General features: G+C 48.7%; 1 protein-coding gene across 2 annotated transcripts in view; it reads left to right on the forward strand.

Moving 5' to 3' along the window:
- Positions 1-21,239, forward strand: part of ZFYVE26 (zinc finger FYVE-type containing 26) — a 1,501,667-nt gene that overhangs the window by 605,105 nt on the left and 875,323 nt on the right. For both annotated transcript variants that reach the window (XM_069638726.1, XM_069638727.1), the window contains exon 18: positions 7,761-7,982. In XM_069638726.1, the coding sequence (XP_069494827.1) occupies positions 7,761-7,982 (222 nt within the window). The remainder of the gene's footprint in view (positions 1-7,760; positions 7,983-21,239) is intronic.

Here is a 21,239-nt window from a genome sequence, read left to right on the forward strand (position 1 = left end):
AATTGCATCATGATCTTTCGGGCATCTATGAAGAATCTCTGGGGCATCTCAATTGGTAGCATCTGGAAAGGATAGAGGAAGCGGGGGAGGCACACCATCTTTACGGCGTTGATACGCCCCAGCCAGGAAATCGTTAACCTACTCCACTTCTCGAGGTCTGTCTCGAATCGTCGGAGGAGAAGGGGAAAATTAGCCTCATAGAGGTCGCTTAGGGTTTTGGTGATCTGAATACCCAGGTATTGTAATTTCGTGTGTTCCAGGTTGAGCCCTAGTGAGAGAAACTTGGCCTCATTCTCATTAGGGTACCTTGGAGGGGGAAGAGTGTGGACTTTGATTTGTTTACTTTAAAGCCAGAATATTGGCCGTATTCTTCTATTAGAGTTAGGGCATGGGGGATAGAGTTATTAGGTTTGGTTACGTGTAATAGAATATCATCTGCGTATAGGGCTGCCTTATATTCCGTCCCACCCAACCGTATACCCTCTATTTGGGGTTTTTCTCTGAATTTTTGGGCCAGAGGTTCAAGGGAAAGTGCAAACAGGATCGCAGAGAGGGGGCATCCCTGTCTGGTCCCTCGCTGTAGTGCAAACCACCTAGAATACTCCCCATTCACGAATATTGATGCTTTGGGGGAGGTGTATATTGCACGTATCCCATCACGAAATTTAGGGCCTATTCCTACTTTCTGGAGGACTGCTCCCAAAAAATCCCACTCCACCCTATCAAAGGCCTTTTCTGCGTCAATGGATAGGAGAACCAGGTCATCTGGTAGGCTGTGTGTTGCGTGGATGAGGTGTAGAGTTTTACGCATGGTGTCGGCACCCTGTCTGCCAAGAATAAACCCGACCTGGTCAGGGTGGATCAATTTAGGCATCAAGGTTTCCAGTCTCCCTGCCAATACTCAAGCATATATCTTGGCGTCGAGGTTGAGGAGGGAGATAGGGCGGTATGACCCGCATAGTTTGGGATCTTTGCCCTCCTTTGGGATGACTGTTATGAGGGCTTTCTTGAAAGAATCTGGAGCGGCTCCCTGTCATGATCTCTGCTTCCAAAAGATCAGGACTTGCCCGACTCCCTTGGAAGCAGACCCATAACCCCGGTTCCGAGTGCCAGCCAGTCCCAATTGGGACCTTTTGGACCCTGTCCTGGCGCCAGTGGCACCAGGCTCATAAAGATGCCCAGTCCCAGCGCTGGAAGCGCCGGGCTCATAATGCTTGGGTGGACTTACCTGCAGCAGACCATGCTGCTTACTTACCTGCCAGTTGAACCCCTGATCCTCTTCTGTTTGGGACTACTTTTCCTGTTGGGTGGGACAGGAGCCACTCCCTAGGTTCAGAACACTGGAACTCTTCTGGAAAGCAGGAACTCTTTTCTTACCTAGGCGTGGCTGTGGAAGGAGACACCTAAGCACTACAGGAGGCTATTTAAACCACACCCGATGGATGAATCTTGCTTTGTGTTATTCTGCATTCTCTGCAGCAGAACGCTCATCGTATCTTCTGCTTCTGATCCTGGGCCTAAGGGAACAAAGGCTTACCATCCTGGAATCCAGTCTTCAGTAGCACCTGTAAAGACAAAGAAAGAACAGGTTAGCACTACGGTCTTCAGTGGCAGCGCATCTCTTACCTGGTCCATCGGCTGTCACCAACGCCTCGCGCTGCATTCCGGCATCTGAAAGACAAAAGCTTACCAGCTCTTCGCACGCTCCGGAGGCCTTCGGCGCTGCATCCCGCATCTGAAAGACAAAAGAAGGATGCGTTTAAAGACATTGGGCAACTTTATTACTCACGTGCCATTACTCCTTCCCACGCCGAATCCAGTGGGTATTCCAGCACCCTTCAGCTTCTCTAAAGCTCCAAACTTGTACCTGCAAGATAAAAGGGACAGTTAGTGCGCATCGTGAAGCAGGCTACAAGCGCTTACTTACGTGCTTCCAGGCGCTTCTATTTCTCACGCGGGTTCGATCCTCAACTCTCATCAGCCCGCCATCCGCCATCGCCGGAACCCTGCAAAACAAGAGATATCATTACAAAAGACTTTTAAGACATTTGAAGTGCCCAGAACTTACCGTTCGTGCAGTTAACGACGGACAGCAGTCCTCTGAGGTCAAGAGGCCTGCACCCTTATCCAGTGAAGAAACTGGTTACGGCACCCTGCCCCGAGGCAGATGCAGAGCTCGGCGTTCACTTACCTAAGGTGAGGGCGTTAACCTTTGGGGTTCTACAGGAGAAGAGAAAGGGAAGAGGAGAGAGGCACCCAATAACCCCAGTTCATAAATCCCATATTTTCTATCTGCAGACATCTTACTCTTCGAGTCAGACATACAGTGCACAGAGGTCCAGCCCAAAGAGCCAACCGTGTGTTACACATCACCTTTGAAGATACGGCATTCACCCAGTCAAGACCGGCGCCTCTGCGGGAATCAGGTGAGCGTTACACTCCCGATTCCAGTATCTCGTTAAAGAGTTCCGTAAGGAAGGGTGACAGTTGGTCGCTAAAGGTCTTGTAGAAGCCTGCCGTGAAACCGCCTTCGCCCGGGGATTTTCCCTAGTGTTAGCCTTTTGATTGCGTCGCGTATCTCGTGTTCAACTATTGGAGTGTCAAGGAGCTCAGCCTCTGTGTATGTTACTGTGGGCATAGTGATTGAGGACAAATAGGAGGATATGTCGGATTGGGTAGAGATCAGCTCAGAAGTATATAGGTTTTCATAAAAGTTGGCAAAGCACTCGGGTGTTGAGTGGGGAGGGTGCGCTGTAGGATTAGTGGTCTATGCTATTTCTTTCACCTTACGTTCTTCCCTCCGTTCCCTTAGTCTGGCAGCTAATAGTGCATCAGCTTTATCCCCCTTCTTGTAGTATGTTTGCCTAAGGAATTGTAATGTCCTCACCACCTGGCCATGCTCCCAACAGTCGCAATTCTTCTCTTTTACGGTGAGCTGTGTCTAATTTAATGGGGTCGACCTCGGCATTATCCCTTACTTCCGCCTCCAGTTGGTGTATTTCATCACGCAGTTTATTTTCTACGATCTTACGTTCTCTTTTTTTTAGAGGACCCTTCACGCATGAGTATCCCCCTCCAAGTAGCTTTCCCAGCCTCCCAAATCACTTGCTTTGAGACCTCCCCATTATTATTCACCTTGAAATACTCCTCGATTTCGGTCTCCATTTCGTTTTTAAACACCACATCAGTCCAGAGGGACTCGTTGCAGCGCCAAGATTCCCCAGCAACAGGTAGGTTGGTCCAATTGAGATCCGCCAAGACCTCATCGTGGTCTGACCATGTTATCGGGACGATTCCAGAGTGACATGCAGACTCTGTGAGGTCAGGAGAAAGGAATATATAGTCTATACGTGTGAATGTGCCATGGGGATTCGAATAAAAGGTGAAGCCACTTTCATCAGGATGCAGAGTTCTCCACACGTCCCTTAGGTCATATAGCTCCATCATGGCAGCAAATTCGGTACGGTCCCCTCTATGCTGTGCCCTCGTGTCCGGATTGCCTGGTCTCCAGTCTACGGAGCCCCCTAAAATGAGGTGACCCGCGGTTTCCAATACTATTTTGGGGATCGTTTTCCTAAGGAATGGGGCCTGTCCGCTGTTGGGTGAGTATATCGTAGCAATTGTGACCTGGACTCTTGCAATTTTCCCCACTATTAGGAGGGCTCGGCCACTCACATCCGACCAAGTCTTTTCCACCTCAAATCCGATTTCCTTCTTGATGAGGATCCCGACCCCTGCTTTCCTGAGTTGACCAGAGCCCCAGAATTCCGTGCCTCCCCAGGACTCTCCGCTCCTCCCCCCTTGCAAATTTCGTCTCTTGGATGAGGAGAATGTCTGTCAGATCTGCGGAATTCTCTGAGTACCAGCGATCTCTTAGTGGGCGAGTTCAGTCCCTTCACATTGATAGTCCCAATTCTGAGGGGACCCTTGCGCTTAGACTTCTCAAGTGATGCCATCAGTGTTTTGTGTTTGACGACCGTTCACCGCTTGCGGCCATAGAGACAAGCAGGTGCATAGCGCCACCTCTACTGTGATGTTTTGAAGAGAGCCCAGTGATAACTGAAGGTGCTGCATGAGCTGTTAACGGTGTCCGGAACGGACTGGATGACACTGTGGAGTCCGTTGACGGACCATCAGTGGGGACCGTTGCCTCACGGTCCCGATCACATACACCATCACAACTTAAGGGTGAGCCCCCATCTCGATCTCCACCCCCCCCCCCAAAACAGCACACAATTTCAACAGAATTTCAACAGTAATGTCAACAAAAATGAAAAGATTTAACATTGTGTGTTCTCCGGATCCTCTCGGAAGAATTCACATCACGACACAATCCAACGGGGCGCCCCGCCAGCGGCGGCACCCGCACGGCGGATCCCGCCATTTCGCCACTCCTGCGAGGGCCGGTGTCTCATTTTTTAACTGTGGTTATAGCCAGGTCGAGTCATACACACTTCTTCTCACTTAATCATTTTCTGGCTTGTTGTTGGGACGTCTGTATTTTCTCGATCCCTTTACTCTCTTGCGCCTGGGGCCCTGCAGCTCCCACTGTGATCCCGGCGGCTCATTGTCGCCTTCTTCATTGCCCTTTGGGCCCGTGCCCAGGAGGTCAGCGATGCAGTCTTTGATTTTGTCTTCGGAGCGTAGGACTATTTTTCTGCTCCCATGCTCAAAGGTGAGCTAGAAAGGTTAACCCCACCTGTACTGTATGCCTTGATCTTTAAGCCATTTCGTCAGGGGGCTGCAGAGGCGTCTAAGTGCCAATGTTAGCGAAGACAAGTCTTGAAAAATCGTGATTTGAGCGCCTCCCATTGTAAGCGGGCCTCCTGACCTGGCCTTCTCTAGAATCCTCGTCTTGTCTTGGTAACGGTGAAACTTGGCCAGGATGGAGCGCGGGCCGCCAGACGGTCCGCCAGCCCTGTGTATGCGTTCGGTCTTAGGCTCATCAATTTCTTCATCGGCAGTGAGTATTTTTATGATGTCATGAATGGTGTCTTTGAGGTCCTTTTCAGTTTCACCTTCGCGCTCTGGAACACCAAAAAAGCGGAGGTTATTCCTCCTCTCTCTGTTTTCTAAATCATCCATCTTGAGCCGCGCCTCAACCTCTCTTTTTTCAATGTTGCGAATCCGTACGTCCATCTGAGCTTCAAGGGTGTCAATCGAAGCCTGGTTATTCTCAACACTTTCCAAACACTCCTCAAATCTGTCCATTCTCTGGGTGATTTTGTCAATTTTGCCGCCAAGATTAGCCCCCATGTTTTTTATCTCATTTAAGAGCGTGGTGATGTCCCCTTTGGTGGCGGCAGCGCTCGCCTCAGATGTGTTCGTGGACATTGTTGCTGTGGAACCATTAACTGAGGGGGACGGGTCGTAAGCAAATCGAGCCAGTTTGTGGAGTGGGTCCATATGGGGAATCCCGGTTCAGAGGAGGCACACGCCCCTACGTTGGGGGCCCTACCTTCTTTGAAGGTGCCTAGGATTGCAGGTTCCAGGTCGTCTCTCTGCCTCGATTCCTTGTGTAAGTTGACGTACCAAAATTGGTGAGGCCAGGTTGTGCGTATCACAGGGCCGCGGTCTCCCTTCTTCAATCTAGGTACATTGACTCGTATTGAGGAGCTCTTAGCGCCTGTATTCAAGGCAGGTTACTGTCTGTTATGGGGGTTGTGCCAATGCTGCTAGGTCATTCCGCCCGATTTGCTGGGGGGGGGTGGCTGCCGTGTCTGCCCGAAGGTCTTCGTTCTTCTAGCGGTCTGTTTTGGGCCTGGATGAGGTGATAGGCGCTATCCGTAACAGTAAATGTCTTTCTCTATGTCAGGTTGTTGTCAAGCGCTCCTTCCAGTTTGCTGCAGGTGCGTTGACTCCTGTCAGGGGGCCCGCAAGTAGTTTGTCCTCACTTTCTGTCAGCGCCGCTCCCCGTGGGAGTGCCATGGGTGTCGGGTAGCCTGGCCCCGAAGTGTGCTCGGCCGGCACCTGGATGTTTTTCAAAGAGGGCCAATATGAGTGCCTCAGTGCCGGGGGCAGCTTCGTGGAGGGGCAGCGCAGAGCAGGGCGCACCTCGGGGACGGCACTCCGACGGAGTCCAGATGAGTGGGCGGGCACAGTGCGGGGAAAGCCCCCGTGGCGGAGAGGCAACAGGAGAGGGTTGGTGTCGCCGCGTAGGCGGAGCGCCCCAATCGAGCCGTATCCGCAGTGAGGGGGCCGTGGGGGGGGTCGTAATACCCCGTACCTTGTATTCGCGGGTCCCCGTCAGGTGTCCTCCTTCTTCCTGGACGGGAGAGGGCTGTCGCTGTAAGGGCGGGTGGCCGTGATGCTCCTCTGCTGTAGCGTGTGACCGTAGTAATCTGCGTGTTACCGCGCTCTCCCTCCACCTTCTGATTGAAGTTTGAAATGTCCCGCAAGCAGGTCAACGAGAGATCAGGGCCAACGCTGGGGAATCCCACCGAACTGGGGCCACCGGTGTGCGGCCACGGGCCGGATTCGTTGCATGCAGTCGGGACGTTGAGAGTTGGCCCACATTGTAGCCGGAGCACGGGGCGGCTGAACTTCGTTTCATCCCGGGCCCGTTGCGCAGATTGCTCTCTGAGTTTCCAAAGCTGCTAACTCGGCGAAAATACACCCGTTTTTCGTCGGGGTTTCTCCTATGACGTTCTAGGGACCTTCAGACATCCGAATCTGTCGAACACTGGTTTACGGGGGGTCCAAGAGTGGGGGCTCAGTCCACTTTTTCGGACCTCGGCACGGAGCTCACACGGAGGAGCTTGTCATCCGTGCGCCCCCTGGTGGCCAGTCCCACTTAGCATTTTCTAATGCACTATTTATTTAAATAAACAAACTTTACTTGGAAATTAAATATTGTCAACACGGGAACACACTATTATTGTTTATGTTGCATTGTTCCTTTTAGTTCCTGTTGTTCACGGAGCTTCCCTTAGTTTCTCCAGCGTGGGTCTGGCATGGATTCACATGTAAACCCTCCCTCCTTCCCCTCTGTGGCTCTTCTTTATACTGCCATTTTACGTGCTTACCAAATCTGACGATGGCCACCAGGGGTGTAGCTTAGGGAGAGGACGGTCATTGTATAGGGACAGTATAACCCAGAGTACAGTGAATGGTTTAGAGGGGAAATACCGTTTTAAAGCATAAGTTAAACCTTTTTTCTTTTACCTAGGATTCCCAGCCTGACCACGGGGAATAGTCACGAGTATGTGAATCCATGCCAGACCCATGCTGGAGAACAATAGTTACAGCTAAGTAACTTAAACCTTACTGTCCCAGGATGATGAAGGGGCATGTTGGTAGCAGCCCCCAACTTCAGGGGCCATACATTTTAGTTGCCCCTCCGGTGAGGTCTGGTTGGAACTCACTGGCATAAAATGGTCAGAGGTCACACACACAAGCAAAACGTGGAAGGGTCTCCGAAAAGTGGACTTTCTACCATAGAGAACTTAAGTAATGTTTTCTGGTCTATATGTATGTTTTTCCTGCTAAGCGAAATCGTGCTGCTATCTTGTGTACTTTTTTGTTTTTCCCCTTTGCACCCCATCCCCTTTCATTGACCTCCACTCCTTGTACAAAAATAGAATTTCTGATAGGGCATGGTCTGCACTAAAACAAATGTGCAAAATGGATGCACTATTTATTCAAATGTTCAAAAAATAAAATATATTCTTTGAATTGTTTCTAGACTGAACATGCTTGTGCATTGCCTCCATTGGAGTGGTAACCAGTCATTGTAATTGTTTGTGACTGTCTGTTTCTAGAATCAAAGTGGAATATAATTGCTTCACTGGTGGAGCAAGCCTCTCTCAAGCCTCACGAGTTGCAAGTTCACCCAGTGCGCAGTCAGATGAAGCTCCTACTGAAAAACCTGGACCAGCAGATGGCCAAAGCGCAGGCTGCCTGGCCGGATTACGCACGAAGCTTCTTCGACTACATCAACACTCTAGCTGCAGTTCTAGTGCGAAGTCTCAATGTGGACTTGGGTAAGTGGCGCTTGTGGGGTGTAGGCTAAGTGTTCCAGCAAGAGGTTACATGTTTGACGTCTGCCTGTAAAATAAGTGACATTTTTCAGTGGGTTTTCAGTTCGTTTTGTAAATATTCTAGAACTGGCCCAGGCTAATACATAATTTCCCAACAACCATTGTTTGACATGACCTTGATATAGGACAGTTCTGTGTCATACCTTAAGCTAGCATGAACCAACATGTGTCTTTTATTTCACTGGCATGTGAATAGATTGCTCTCTAATCATCAGCTTTTTATCCTTAGTATTTTTCCTTTTGTAAATGGGTTTTTGGGGATTCTATGCGGCCTGGCCTGGGCTTCAGCACAGTTGGTAAGCATGGTTTTGCAGGGTAGATTATAGTTTAGATCCATTTCTATTATCGATTGGCAATTGAACCCCTTGTTGTCAGCCACATGGCTCAATCTGCATGAAATACACAACTACCTGTGCATCCGGGTCATGCCTAGGGAAAGTTAGACCACTGTGCATTATTGCCCACATTTTGTAAAATTAGTGGCACTTTTTTAAAGGAACATCACAGTTTCCCAGCATTTTATTTTTTTAAGGGTGAGAGAAAGCATGCAGTAACGCATTTGTAAACAGACTTCCCCTCGAGGTTGGTTACATTCACCACACCCAGCTCAAGTGAGCCAAATGACATGGGCTCCCCTAGGGAAGGGACCTGCAACCAGTAGCTGTCAAGACTTTTTGGACCACTACTTACATGATCCCTCACCATTGACTATGGTTGATCGGAGTTGTAGCCCAAAACATCTGGAGAGCCGAAGGTTGCAGACCCGTGGCCTAGGGGCTGAGTCTTCCTTTTTGAATTCCAGCTTGCATCAAATTCAGATAAATAAAATGGCAGAGAATTCTGACACACCTTTTAAACTGAACTCAAAGAAGAAATCACAGCCATTGGCTGCTTTGGGGAAAGCCTCTAGTGTGAAAGGTTTCCTGATGGAAATGTTGCACTTCTTATGCCCAGAGGCCATTAATTGACATAGGTATGGGGAGCCAGACCAGCATTGCAGGCCCTTTTGGCGTCCGCTATCGCACAAGGAGCCCATTGGTGGATTGGTCCCCAGCCCCACTTCCATCCGTTTGGAATAAACACATTAAACACAGACAGGTAAAGGCTGTTGTAAAGATCCACCTTGAATTTCTTAAAAATTGGAAAAACAGAATTACTACACACATCGACTAAGCCTCTGAAACACAGCAGGTGAACACCCGCCTGCATAACTTCATATTACATATTGGCTAGCGATAGCCATTGGCTAGTTATAATTGACTGTAAGTATTAGGATGGCTTTCTCTTTTTAGCAGCTTTCCCTCCATTTCTATGTACCCCCAAACGTTGTGCTTTTGTTTTTTTAACTCTGTCCTGACTTTTTCCAGTTAATTGAAGCCTTCAGCTTCACTCCACTGAACTTTTGCTCATTGTTATGGGGAAACTGACCAGTCCTTAAGGCTGTCTGTACTGGGAAACCGTTTCCCTTTTCTTTACAGATGTTCAATTTTTTTGGTAACTTTTTATCATTGCACAATACATCTTACAATGCAGTGCAACAGGGTTTATTTTGTATGACCATAGACTAAACTCAAAGGGATTTTTTTTGGTTGCTTTACATGTGCCTCAAGACAAGCTGGTGGCCTGCAGTTGCATTTTGACAATTTTTGGGTACCTTTTTTTTTTTTTTTTTTTTTTTGGAAGCCTTACCACACTTACCGCATTTGGCTACTAACTGTGGCTAGTGTCCCAACATGGCCGTGCCACAAGGTTTTTACTTGTTCTTTTGGCCATCTTGTCCTGTGGCCTTCTTCCTGCCCTGCCAGGTCAGGAAAATCCTTTTATGGCAATGCACTTTGCCCGGGAAAGCCTTGGTTTTCACGGGCTAGTGCATGGCCGTGTGTGTGTTCCCAGGAAGTGGTCTGGGACTGTCCTGTCCCAATCCACATGGTTTCTGTATGTCTAGAGAGTATGCATGAGCTTCACCACCAGTGGTCCTGATTGGACCACTGCTGGGGTGTGTGTGAGGGCAGACCTTCCATTGGGTGAGCTGAGTTTCTGTATCACCTGAGTTTCTGGATAAGAAGAGGAGCCTGCAACTGTGCCTCAGAGATCCTGGAGCCAAGTATTCTGCCCAGCTGTGAAGACTGTGGAAGACCTGTGGACCATCCTAAGAAGGCCTGACGACCAACTTTTGTTGCAGTTCCTGTGGAGCCCTGTTTGGCTGGTGATCTTCAGAAGGCCTTTGGTGTTACTTCAACTCTTGGAGTTGTGGGACCAACCATTCCCGACATCTGCTTGGTTCCCAGCGATCTGGAGTCTTTCGAAGTGTTCCTGGAACCCTCCTGTGGTCTGACCAACTCCAGTTTTGACTAAAACAGAAGAGGCATCAAGTTTCTACATTAGGGCTCACAATTTTGGGGACACTCGGCTTATGCTACAAGATTCCCACCTGTAAAATATCAGCATTGTAGCATGAACAGGACTCGCGAAGGGAGGCCTACTCTGACCGCGACAGCTGTATCCCTCTGTGTCGCCATGCATGGATGACAATCTTCAAATCCAGCTTCCCGGTATCTGGTCCAATGCCTAGGGGAGTGCTGCATTGGTATGAGTTGCATTCATCAACTGGAATAGGTGTCACCAACTTCTGTGTCCAACCGGGAAATCTCTTGCACCCGCGACTCATGGGCTCTGGCAATCAGAATCAACGGCGGGAAAACCAACCTCGTACGTCCTTCTGCAGACCTGCCAAATCTGAATAGAAACCAGAGTATTGGAGGCGGCAGCGGGTCGGGGGGGCGTTATACACTACTTACCTGCCCCCTACCTCAACCTATAGAAGTTGTGCACACTTTTAAAAGTGTTACCTTTGTTTGGCTTTGGCAATACTTGGTGCCAAAAGCCCTCTGGAAGCTGGGGACAGTTTTATTTACTAGAATAGATACTTACCTGACTTTTGGAACCGATTTCCCATCCACAAGACCCTCCTTCCAACTTTTCCTGGCACACAAAACTACTGGAAGCTTTGTGAACTTTCAGGGCACAAGGCCCCAGTCAACTTAGGGCTGAATTTATAAAGTTAGATTTGAATTCTTGTGGACTGCGATTGCTAATCTAACCATTACCTTTCCTTTCAGTATTGTGGAGTGTGGGTATTGTGGTTTTATTGTGCTGGCTACAGGGCTCTATATATGTATTTTATTATGAGTGTTGTGTGATATTATTTCTTCCTTATTGTCATTTTTATCATATTTATTTGGCCATAAAATTATAGTAATTTTATAACTACTTGTCTATGTGTAATCCTTTATTACCTACTTTCTGGATTCATTGTGGACCCTTGACCAGGCTCACCCCTTCCCTAGACTTAGCCTTGAACACTCTCCATGCTACCTTGATTGGATTGGCTACAGCTCCCAGAGTTGTCCCTGTTCACTATCTAGTTTGGCCTCCTATACACCTCTCCCGCAGGCAGTAGTATAGAAATCTAGTTTGACACTTGGAGAGTAAGAAATGATGTGCTGTGTGTATGTGTAGCTTTCACCGTAGCACATGCTTATTTATGGCTGGCTAGTAGCTTGCAACTTGAAATGTGCACCCCTACTTGCACCCTAAACAATGATTTATTTTATATGAAGATTGAAATGGCCATGACAGCCATTTCACATCTTTATGTGCCTACAGAATTTTGAAAGCTAGCAATTTATCTTTGTCTAACCCAAATCCAGTGCTGAAGACACTTAAATCGGCTGAAATACTACACCCAGGTATGTAGTCTACAAGGGTCCGAACATTGTGTTATCAGTTCTGTTAGACTCTGTGGTCTCCACCTTTATCAGTTATGTCACTTTGAAGACAGCCTGCTTAGAAGCTTTAATCTGTGGAAGATTAATAGTGCTTCAAACATTTTGCAAAGAGGTTCCTTTTCTGATGTTTGGCAATATAAAGTGGTTCTGCCCACACACCTAAACCTTCTACCTAAACTTGTTTGAGGGTTCTATTTAAATCTGAATATCAACCTTTTTTTTCTCAAATCCAGTGTAACGCTCACCTGGTATCCACAGGGACGTCACTCAGCCTGTTCTGACCTCTTACGACCTCAAACCCTTCCCTGGAGTCTACTCGACTGGAGACTGGGCCTTGTTTTCTTGGAAAGTGTGCCCTCTGTCCTGCTTTCAGCGCAGGGGTGCGTTGATTGATGCGGGCTCGTTGTTGCCTAGTTACTTCACTGGCAAGAGCCAGACAGGTAAGTATAAGCGCAGTATGCGGCACCTCTAGATGTTTCCACGCTAACCTGGAGTGTCTTTTCCCTCTTGCAGATGGATAAGTTCCGGAGACAGAGTTCCCCCAGAGCAGCTGGGATTCAGATAAGCGTTTGGAGCTCGTACAGTCTTTAAAAATAAGCGAAGATTTGCTGAATGCTTACTAATGCCTTTTTTCTGATCTTTTCCCTTTTCCTTGGGAAGCGGCGTGCCGGGTTGGGAATGACACCGCCGAAGATGCCCGTAGAACAGAAGGAGCGATGAATGATGGGCAGAAGCGCCACAAGGTAAGGCTATTCCTAATGGTGTTCTTGTTCTTGCAGGAGCTGAGCTCAGAAGAAAGATGCAGGCCTACTGGAGACCGATCCGAACACGGTGAGTGTCACGCTGCAAGTGCGGAAAACACAAAGCATGTTTCTCAGCCTGAGCATGGCTTAAATAGTCTCTGGGTATCCCAGGTGTCTCTGGGCTGAACCACACCCAAAAGACTAGACTGCACATGCAGTTCTGGGAACCAAAATATTTGGGGGCATCCATCTTGTCCCCATCAATGCACTACAAGGCCCAATCCCCGATGTTATCCTATGGGAGTGAGTGAGTCTGTTGCCACAAGCGCCAAGTCGGACTCCAAGTGGGTCTTTGGAGGGATGGAGAGGCCCTTGAGGGCCATGTAGGTGATTGTGGCCTGGCTCCAGCCTGACATCTTGGATGGCTGGGGACATGAGGGGCAGGAATCATGGCATCCAGACTCTGAAGCAGAAGACATCTTACAGATTTCAAACATGAGCCTAGTTCTAGAAATCTTTGAAAGAATCGAAGGGGTCAGATCTTTGTCATGTGTGTTGGCCACCCAGAGGAGTTCCTCCACCAGCAGGAAAGCTACTAACCCAACATAGCCCATTGTAGTCGTTTCATGCTCATCTAGTTAGGGCTAAAGCAGATTTGGTTGCATTAAAAAGACACATTGTTAGGGAGAATTCTCATTTCTGTGCTACTTCCCTTCAACCTTAGAGACCCCCAGCTCTTTTGCTGGACTTTAGGACTTTTTCATTTTAACCCTGGAGTGAGTGAGCTCGTTTTCTGACTCTCTAATGTGTTTTAACCTGATTTGGATTATGTGCTTCCTTTGTTTTGGAGTCTGACAAACTCCATAGGCAGCTCTGTTTTGTATGGTGACACACAGCTCCAGTGCTGTGTCACAGAGAAATCCTTTAGATTTCTCATAAGGTTTAAATACCTTTTCTTGTGTGAACTACTGTTCCCAAGAATAGTAAAGTGAAATTGACTTTACTTTCCTTTTCTCCTTGTAGGTCCAGCCCACATCATCTTATGTGGAGTGCTGGGTGGGTTACTTAGTAGCCCCTTATCCTACCTACTCATGTAACAACCTTTCTGTTACCCTCACTACTTTAAATAGCTGGTAGCAGTGGTTTAATTTTCCTACCATTGTGCTTTTCTACTGCAGGCTGAATCCTCAGCTGCAGTATAGCACCCATGGGTGACCATTTTGTCAAAATGGCTGCAGTTTTTCACCATTTTCTGTTTGTGAGGTCTTTCTTGGGTTTCACTCTGCACGCCAAACCAGGTTTGAGCCCTTAGCTCGTTTTGCTTTTGGCGGGCTTCAGTACTGAAACCCGGCTCTGGCTCCAGTGTGTCTGGAAGGGCAGGAAGTGAGGGAGGTTCCAGGAAATCCCCCGTCCTATGTCTTTAGGAATGCCTGAATGCACCCAGTCCCGATTGGCTGGCTGGCTGGCTGTCCTTTCAGGCCAACCACCCTGTTGTTTGAATAACAGGAAGGCAGTGCATGAATGGGAGAAACCTGCTTGAAATTAGGGGGTTTTGGGACTGAAGATGGAGTCGACCAGTGGGAAGAACAACCGACGAAGAAACCATGAACAAAGCTTGCTGCATCCTCCTGGACCGTTGAACTGCCCGGTGAAGCCCTGCTGCTGTGCTAAAACTCCTTTTTCTGATTGACAAGAGAAGCACTGGAAGGGATGAGTTCTTCCATTGGGTTAGTGGGGCCAACTAACCCCGAGACGTACTCCACTGGACAACCTTCCCGAACTGGCTGTACTACTTTGCTGCTGCAGGAACCGAGTGCCACGGGTCAAGAAATCTGTAGTCGAGTGCAACGACTGTGATCCGGCCAAAAGCTCCAGGAGTCTCCCCAGGACCCTCCAGAAGCAGGACAACCAGACCTCGGGTCCCCTCACATTATCCAAGATCTGCGGTGGTGCTGTTTAATGAGTGCTGAAACCGCAAAGTGCTGCTGATCCGAAAAGAGCCTGTACCTGCCGCTGACCTTAAAATTGCTGACGCAGGAGCCCACAGACCTTCTCCCTCTTGTCCACACGACTGAGGCCCAGGAACCCAGGATCTGCATCGCTGCAACCAGACAGAAGCCAGCTGGAACACTCTTCTTCTAAAAGGTACTGTTCTGACTTTGGGTACTTACCTCAGTGTCTGTTGCTTGCTCTTCTCAGTTGAGACTTGCAGTAGCTGCTTTGCTAGAGTTGATTTCAGCTCTAACCTTCACAATTGTAACAGCTTGTGACCCTACATGGATTTTTCTTCAACAAACTCTCTAACTTTGTGCAAGACATTTACTATCTGAGAATTGCCTCAGCTCCATAAACTTTGTTCCAATTGACTTTGGCTGTCCTGGCTCCCTGCAGACTCCTCTATTCCATTTGACTTTGATATTTACTGTCCCTCATATGTGATGCATTGGTTTTAAACTAACATTGCTGGAAAAGGTTTTTAGCTAGACTTCATTGGAGGATTTAAAGTACTCACGTGCTCCGAGAACCTGTTTAACCTATTTCCTTCCTCTAAACTTTCGTTTCTGCCAACTTCAGAATCTACGAAGTGCATTAGTGATATATAAATGCCATTACTGTCCTAGTTAGTAAAGTCGCCCCAGGGTGTAGGACGTGTATAAGAATCATCTCCAAAGAGTAGCTACTAGCTTTGTGTTGATTCTGGAAAAGGTATTTCGAAGGGATTGTGTCCTCCGACGTATTCCTTATCTTTGATATACATTTCCAGCTTACTGGCCTCGGAAATTTTTTCTGTAGAGGGTGCTGCGCGTCGACGGCCACCGTATCGGCGCCAACGTCACCATACCCATAATTAGACACGCGCTGCGTCCGTTGCTCAGTTCCGTTTTTCTGCGCTTCATGGGGCCTCGGAACGTCGTTGCTCAGTTCAGTCAGGTTTATCTAAATCTATTTCGACGAATATTCCTTATCGTTCTCGATGGCTTCTTCATCAGAACCGACGACGCCGCGATCCGGCTTCAAGAAATGTCGAGACTGAGGTAAAGAAATGTCAATAACGGATCCACACAGGGTCTGTTTATGGTGCTTGGGGTCCGAGCACCATTGTTCGGAGTGTGAGGACTGCATGTCCATGAAGGCGAAAGCCCTGAAGGAGCGAAAGGGGAAACTCGAGAGAGGTAAGTCAGCCAAATCCTCCTCGAAGGTTTCGTCGGTCGAGGCATTCATCTCCTCGCCGTCGAAAACACTCCCATTCTAGATCTCAAAGCAGCTCCCACCATTCATCGAGATCTAGACACTCAAAAAAGAGACGTCGAAGGTCCCATTCCTCGTCGTCTTCGGTGTCCCCAGAAAGAGTTTCCTGTCCCACCAAACACAGTTCTCAAACTGAGTGGGAGGAATTCGGAAAGAAAATGTTAAGCATCTTCGAGAACACGGCCTCGACCCCCTCGAAGACAGCTGAGGGTGATACCCCGGGTGAAAAACCCAAAAAATCAAAACGCTGCGAGTCGCAGCACCCGGCGAAACATTCCACCCAAGAGCGCCATGAGCCATCGGGTAAGAAGTACCGTCTTCGACGCCGTCGTTGAGGGTTCCTTCCACGCCGTCATCGAAGATTCCTTCGACGCACGGGTCAGCGTCATCGACACCGTTGTCGAAGGTTTCTTTGACGCATCGGCCGATCGACTCGACGCCATCGTCGACGCCGATGAAAGAGAGGACCAAGGCTCCACAGCCAACAGTGTTTTCAAGGGCCTCCGGCACGTCGCCGAGACCGTAGTCGATGGCCTCGAGTAGGATCCCGATCCTCTCGAATTCTTCGAGGCCCCTTCCAGTTTTTTCGACGCCATTTTCGGCGCCTTCGAGGCCGGTTACATCGGCGTCGACGACTTCGACATTTTCTCATCCAATAACGACGAGTTTGGCTCCTTCGGCCCTAGAGATGGCCTTTACTCCATTTCAGAGATCAGAATACCCTGGTCTTTCTTCAATTAATGAAGAAAGAGAAGACTCTGACCAAGAAACTTTTGGTTTACAGAGATCCTCACTGCCTGCTGCAGAGGAGTTCACCTCTGAAGAAAGGGGGCTGAAGGAACTACAGGACTAAATTCATGAGGCCAGTGGACTTGACACTTCCCCAGAAGTGGAATTTGTAAAGCCAGACCCAGGGGAACATGCCGAAACACCATATAGAACCCTGATGGCAAGAATAATTGAGTTTATGGGTTGGTCTGCGCCTTCACCTGTTTTCCAACAGGATGATCTAACGGATATATTGGACAAAGGCCCACAGGAGGATCCGGTGGTCCCCTTCCATGCAGCCCTACAAAGAAAAATTGGGAAACTCCGGAAGTCATCCTAGCAGTCAATAAGAGACTGTCGACAAAGTATAGGGTAGCGGCTGCTGACCCTGAATACCTGTCAAAAAACCCGACCCCAGAGAGCCTGTTGGTTCAAGCGGCAACTTCATCCAGCAGTAGGACTGCTTACCCTACTGTCCCACAGGACAGGGATGACAAGAGGTACGACTCTATGGCAAAGAAAGTCTTCTCTGCCTGTAGTATCGCGTTGAAGTCCATCAACGCCACCTGTACGCTCGCCAGGTTCAGTCACTCATTATGGGAGCGTGCTTCCTCAGCGGCTGACTGCATACCTGGTGGAGAGGAGAAGGAAGCCTTCCTTAACATCATTCAAGATGCCAAAGATGCCATGTGCGAGTCTCTTCAAACTGGCATCGATTCCTCTGACAGTATCAGCAGGGCCATGGCGGCTAGTACAACAATCCGCAGGCATGCATGGTTGCGAAAGTCTGGCTTTGCTCCAGATGTAAAGGCCAGACTTTTGAATATGCCCTTTGACGGGTCTTTGTTATTCGGAAAAAAGGCTGATGACAGTCTGTAACTTTTCCAGACTTCTAAAGCAGCAGCAAAATCCTTAGGAGCTGCTATCCGCCAAACTCCTTTTCGCCCCTCAGGAACCTTTGGGAGAGGAAAGTCCTTTCGCTATTATTCTGCATTCGGAAAAGGCAGAGGACAGCCGGCTCAAAGAGGCCAAAGAAGATCCACCCGAGGTGGACGGGTCAAAGGTACTAAGACCGCAGCAGGTGCCTCTTTAACCTCGGCATCTGCATCAGCCGCCCCCAAACCACTCTGAGGCCTTCGCACACAAGACACCTGTAGGGGGCAGGTTAACTCACCATCTGACGGAATGGCAGGCTATAACGTCAGATGCTTGGGCGTTGGAGACAGTTGCCCAAGGTTACTGCCTACCCTTTCTACACATCCCTCAGAGTCATCCACCGGGGAACAGCTCCCTAAAAGTTCCAGATCGGCTCCTCTTGCAGGAAATGATGGACTTGCTAGAGAAAGGTGCCATAGAACCGGTACCTGTAGCGGACAGGAACAAGGGCTGGTACTCCCCCCTACTTTCTCATACCAAAGAAGGACGGAGGACTGAGACCCATCCTGGACTTAAGAGAATTGAACAAGTTCCTCAGGAAGGACAAGTTCAAGATAGTAACTCTCTCTCAGATCCTTCAGGCCCTCCAGCTCCAGGACTGGCTGGTATCTCTGGACCTTCAGGATGCTTATTTCCATGTGCCAATCTATCTCAAGCACAGGAAATACCTGAGGTTCGCAATTGGCAACTCTCATTATCAATTTTGAGTTCTGGCATTTGGGCTGACCTCCGCCCCGAGGGTCTTCACCAAGCTGATGTCGGTAGTGGCGGCGAGTCTAAGGAGGGAAGGGATCCATGTCTATCCCTACCTGGACGATTGGCTGATCAGGGCCATATCTTCGGAACAGGCCCGGACCCAGCTAGATTTTGTCTGCCTCTTCCTTCACAGACTGGGCTTCTCCCTCAATTTAAAGAAGTCACACATGATACCATCACAGAGACTCCAGTTCATTGGAGCGGTCCTGGACACTTCCCTGGGAAAAGCCTTGCCACCAGAGGTGAGGGCTCAAGATATTCTACAGATGGTCACCAAGTTTCAGAATGCCCAGCGTCTCCCAGCCTTCGACTTTTTGAGGTTGCTAGGCCTCATGGCATCTTGCATCTTCCTTGTGCCAGAGGCTCGCCTGAGAATGAGATCTCTTCAGTGGGCACTGAGAAGTCAGTGGTCACAATTCTCAGGGAGAATGTCGGACCTCCTCCAGATTCCGGACAAGGTAGCCCACGACCTTCAATGGTGGGCCTATTCAGAGAACATCTTGAAAGGAGAACTGTTTTGGCAACCATGGCCGGAGATAACAGTAGTCACAGACGCCTCGCTCACAGGATGGGGAGCCCATGCCAACGACTTGACCATCAGCGGTCGTTGGTCTCCATCGGAGTCCAGACTACATATCAACCTATTAGAGCTGAGAGCGATCAGACTAGCGCTGAAAGCTTTCGTGCCATCAGTACAGGGGAGAAATGTCCTGATAATGACAGACAACACGGTGGCCATGCACTACCTCAACAAAAGAGGAGGCCCAGGATCACTACCACTGTGCAGAGAGGCAATGCAGCTCTGGTTTTGGGCAATTCGGGAAGGAATCTCTCTACCGGCAGTCCATCTAGCCGGAGAGAAGAATTTGACAGCGGACGCTCTGAGCAGGCAGAGCACAGTCTCCAACGAATGGGAGCTAGCTCAGGAAATCCTTCAAGAGATCTTCGCCCTTTGGGGAACCCCTCAGGTGAATCTGTTCGCCACAAGCACCAACAGGAAGTGCGATCTGTTCTGTTCAAGGGAATTTCCCCCGAGAGGAGCTCTGGGAGATGCGTTCGTAGTGGACTGGGAGTTTCCACTCCTCTACGCGTTTCCACCAGTCCCTGTTATTCCTCAAATGATCAGGAGGTTGAGAAGATTCCGTAAAACCATGATCCTAATTGCCCCGGACTTGGCCAGGAGAACGTGGTACCTGGACCTTCTAGATATGTCCATCTGTCCTCCAATCCGTGTTCCACTCAAAGAGAATCTTCTCTCGCAGAAGGGAGGTCAGGTTCTCCATCCAGACATCAGAACCCTCAACCTTCACGCTTGGCTTCTGAAAGGTTGAGGTACAAGGATTAGGATCTCCCTGATGACGTCATGGTGGTGTTGCTTTCAGCCAGAAGACCAGCAACAAAGTCTTTATACCGCTGCCATTGGAACAGGTTTTGCAGCTGGTGTAGGGAAGAGAATATCAACCCTTTTTCATGTGATACACCAACAGTGCTATCGTTTCTACTCTACTTGGCAAACTCAGGCCTTCAAGTTGGCACTGTAAAAGGCTATCTCGCAGCGCTTTCTTTCTTCAAGCGCACTGCGGAGGAACCATCATATTTCAAAATTCCTCTAGTTGTACAATTTCTCAAGGGTCTGACTAATGTTTACCCTCCAAAACCATTCCACGTTCCATTATGGGACTTAAATTTAGTCTTAAACTTCTTAATGGGCACTCCATTCGAGCCACTTCACTCTTGCGCATTAAGATTTCTCACACTTAAAACTGTCCTACTTGTAGCACTAACATCTGCTAGGAGGGTGAGTGAGCTACAAGCTCTCTCCTGTAAACCCCCACATACAATCTTCCACAAGGACATGGTTGTCCTCCAGGTGAAGCCTAATTTTTTCCCAAAGGTGGTTTCTGAATTCCATATTACTCAGAAAATTACCTTGCCTTCATTCTACCCTCCTCCCCATCCGGAGAAAGAGGAGGAAAGGCTACACAGGCTGGACCCTAAGCGAGCTCTCAGCTTTTACATCAGCAGAATGGCTAGAATCAGGCAAGCAGACCAGCTGTTTGTAGGATACTCGATTCACAAGTTGGGACTACCCATAACAAAACAAACCATCTCCAGATGGATTATCTTGGCCATCCTGGAATGTTATAGACTAGCAGGGAAAGAGCCACCCCAAAACCTCAGGGCTCATTCAACCAGGGGTATTGCAGCTTCTTCGGCTCTCCAGAGAGGGGTACCGGTCCGGGACATATGTGCGGCTGCCACATGGTCGTCCGCACATACATTCACAAAATTTTACAATCTGGATTCCTCCACTGCTCAAGAGACCAGATTTGGCAAAGCCGTATTACACTCGGTCCATCCCAAACGGAGACATAACACTATCACTCCCTCCTCCAATTACATACCACTGCTATGGGAGTCTATCAAAGATAAGGAATACGTCGGAGGACACAATCCCTTCGAAGAACAAGTTACTTTCTTACCTGGTAACGTTATTTCGATGGGATGTTCCTCCGACGTATTCCTTATCGCCCCTCCCATCCATCCCCGCAGTGATAACTTCCCTTGTGGTTGGAGCTTTCGCTCCTTCAAGGTTACTAACCAATTTAGGCATGTCTTTTCTTATACTACAAAACGGAACTGAGCAACGGACGCAGCGCGTGTCTATTTATGGGTATGGTGACGTCGGTGCCGATACGGTGGCCGTCGAAGGACATCGACTCGGCGGACGTTGACGCGCAGCGCCCTCTACAGAAAACATTTCGGAGGCCAGCAAGCTGGAAACATATATCAAAGATAAGGAATACGTCGGAGGAACATCCCGTCGAAAGAACGTTACCAGGTAAGAAAGTAACTCGTTCTTTGAAGTGTATTTGATTGCCGCATATATTGCACTTTTTAAAGAATGCTTATTTAAAAACTATTGTTAAATAATTATTTATAATAAAAACCTAGAGTAT

Source organism: Ambystoma mexicanum, chromosome 14, assembly GCF_040938575.1.
Source record: "Ambystoma mexicanum isolate Mex_15411 chromosome 14, UKY_AmexF1_1, whole genome shotgun sequence".
In the NCBI taxonomy this organism is placed as follows: Eukaryota; Metazoa; Chordata; class Amphibia; order Caudata; family Ambystomatidae; genus Ambystoma; species Ambystoma mexicanum.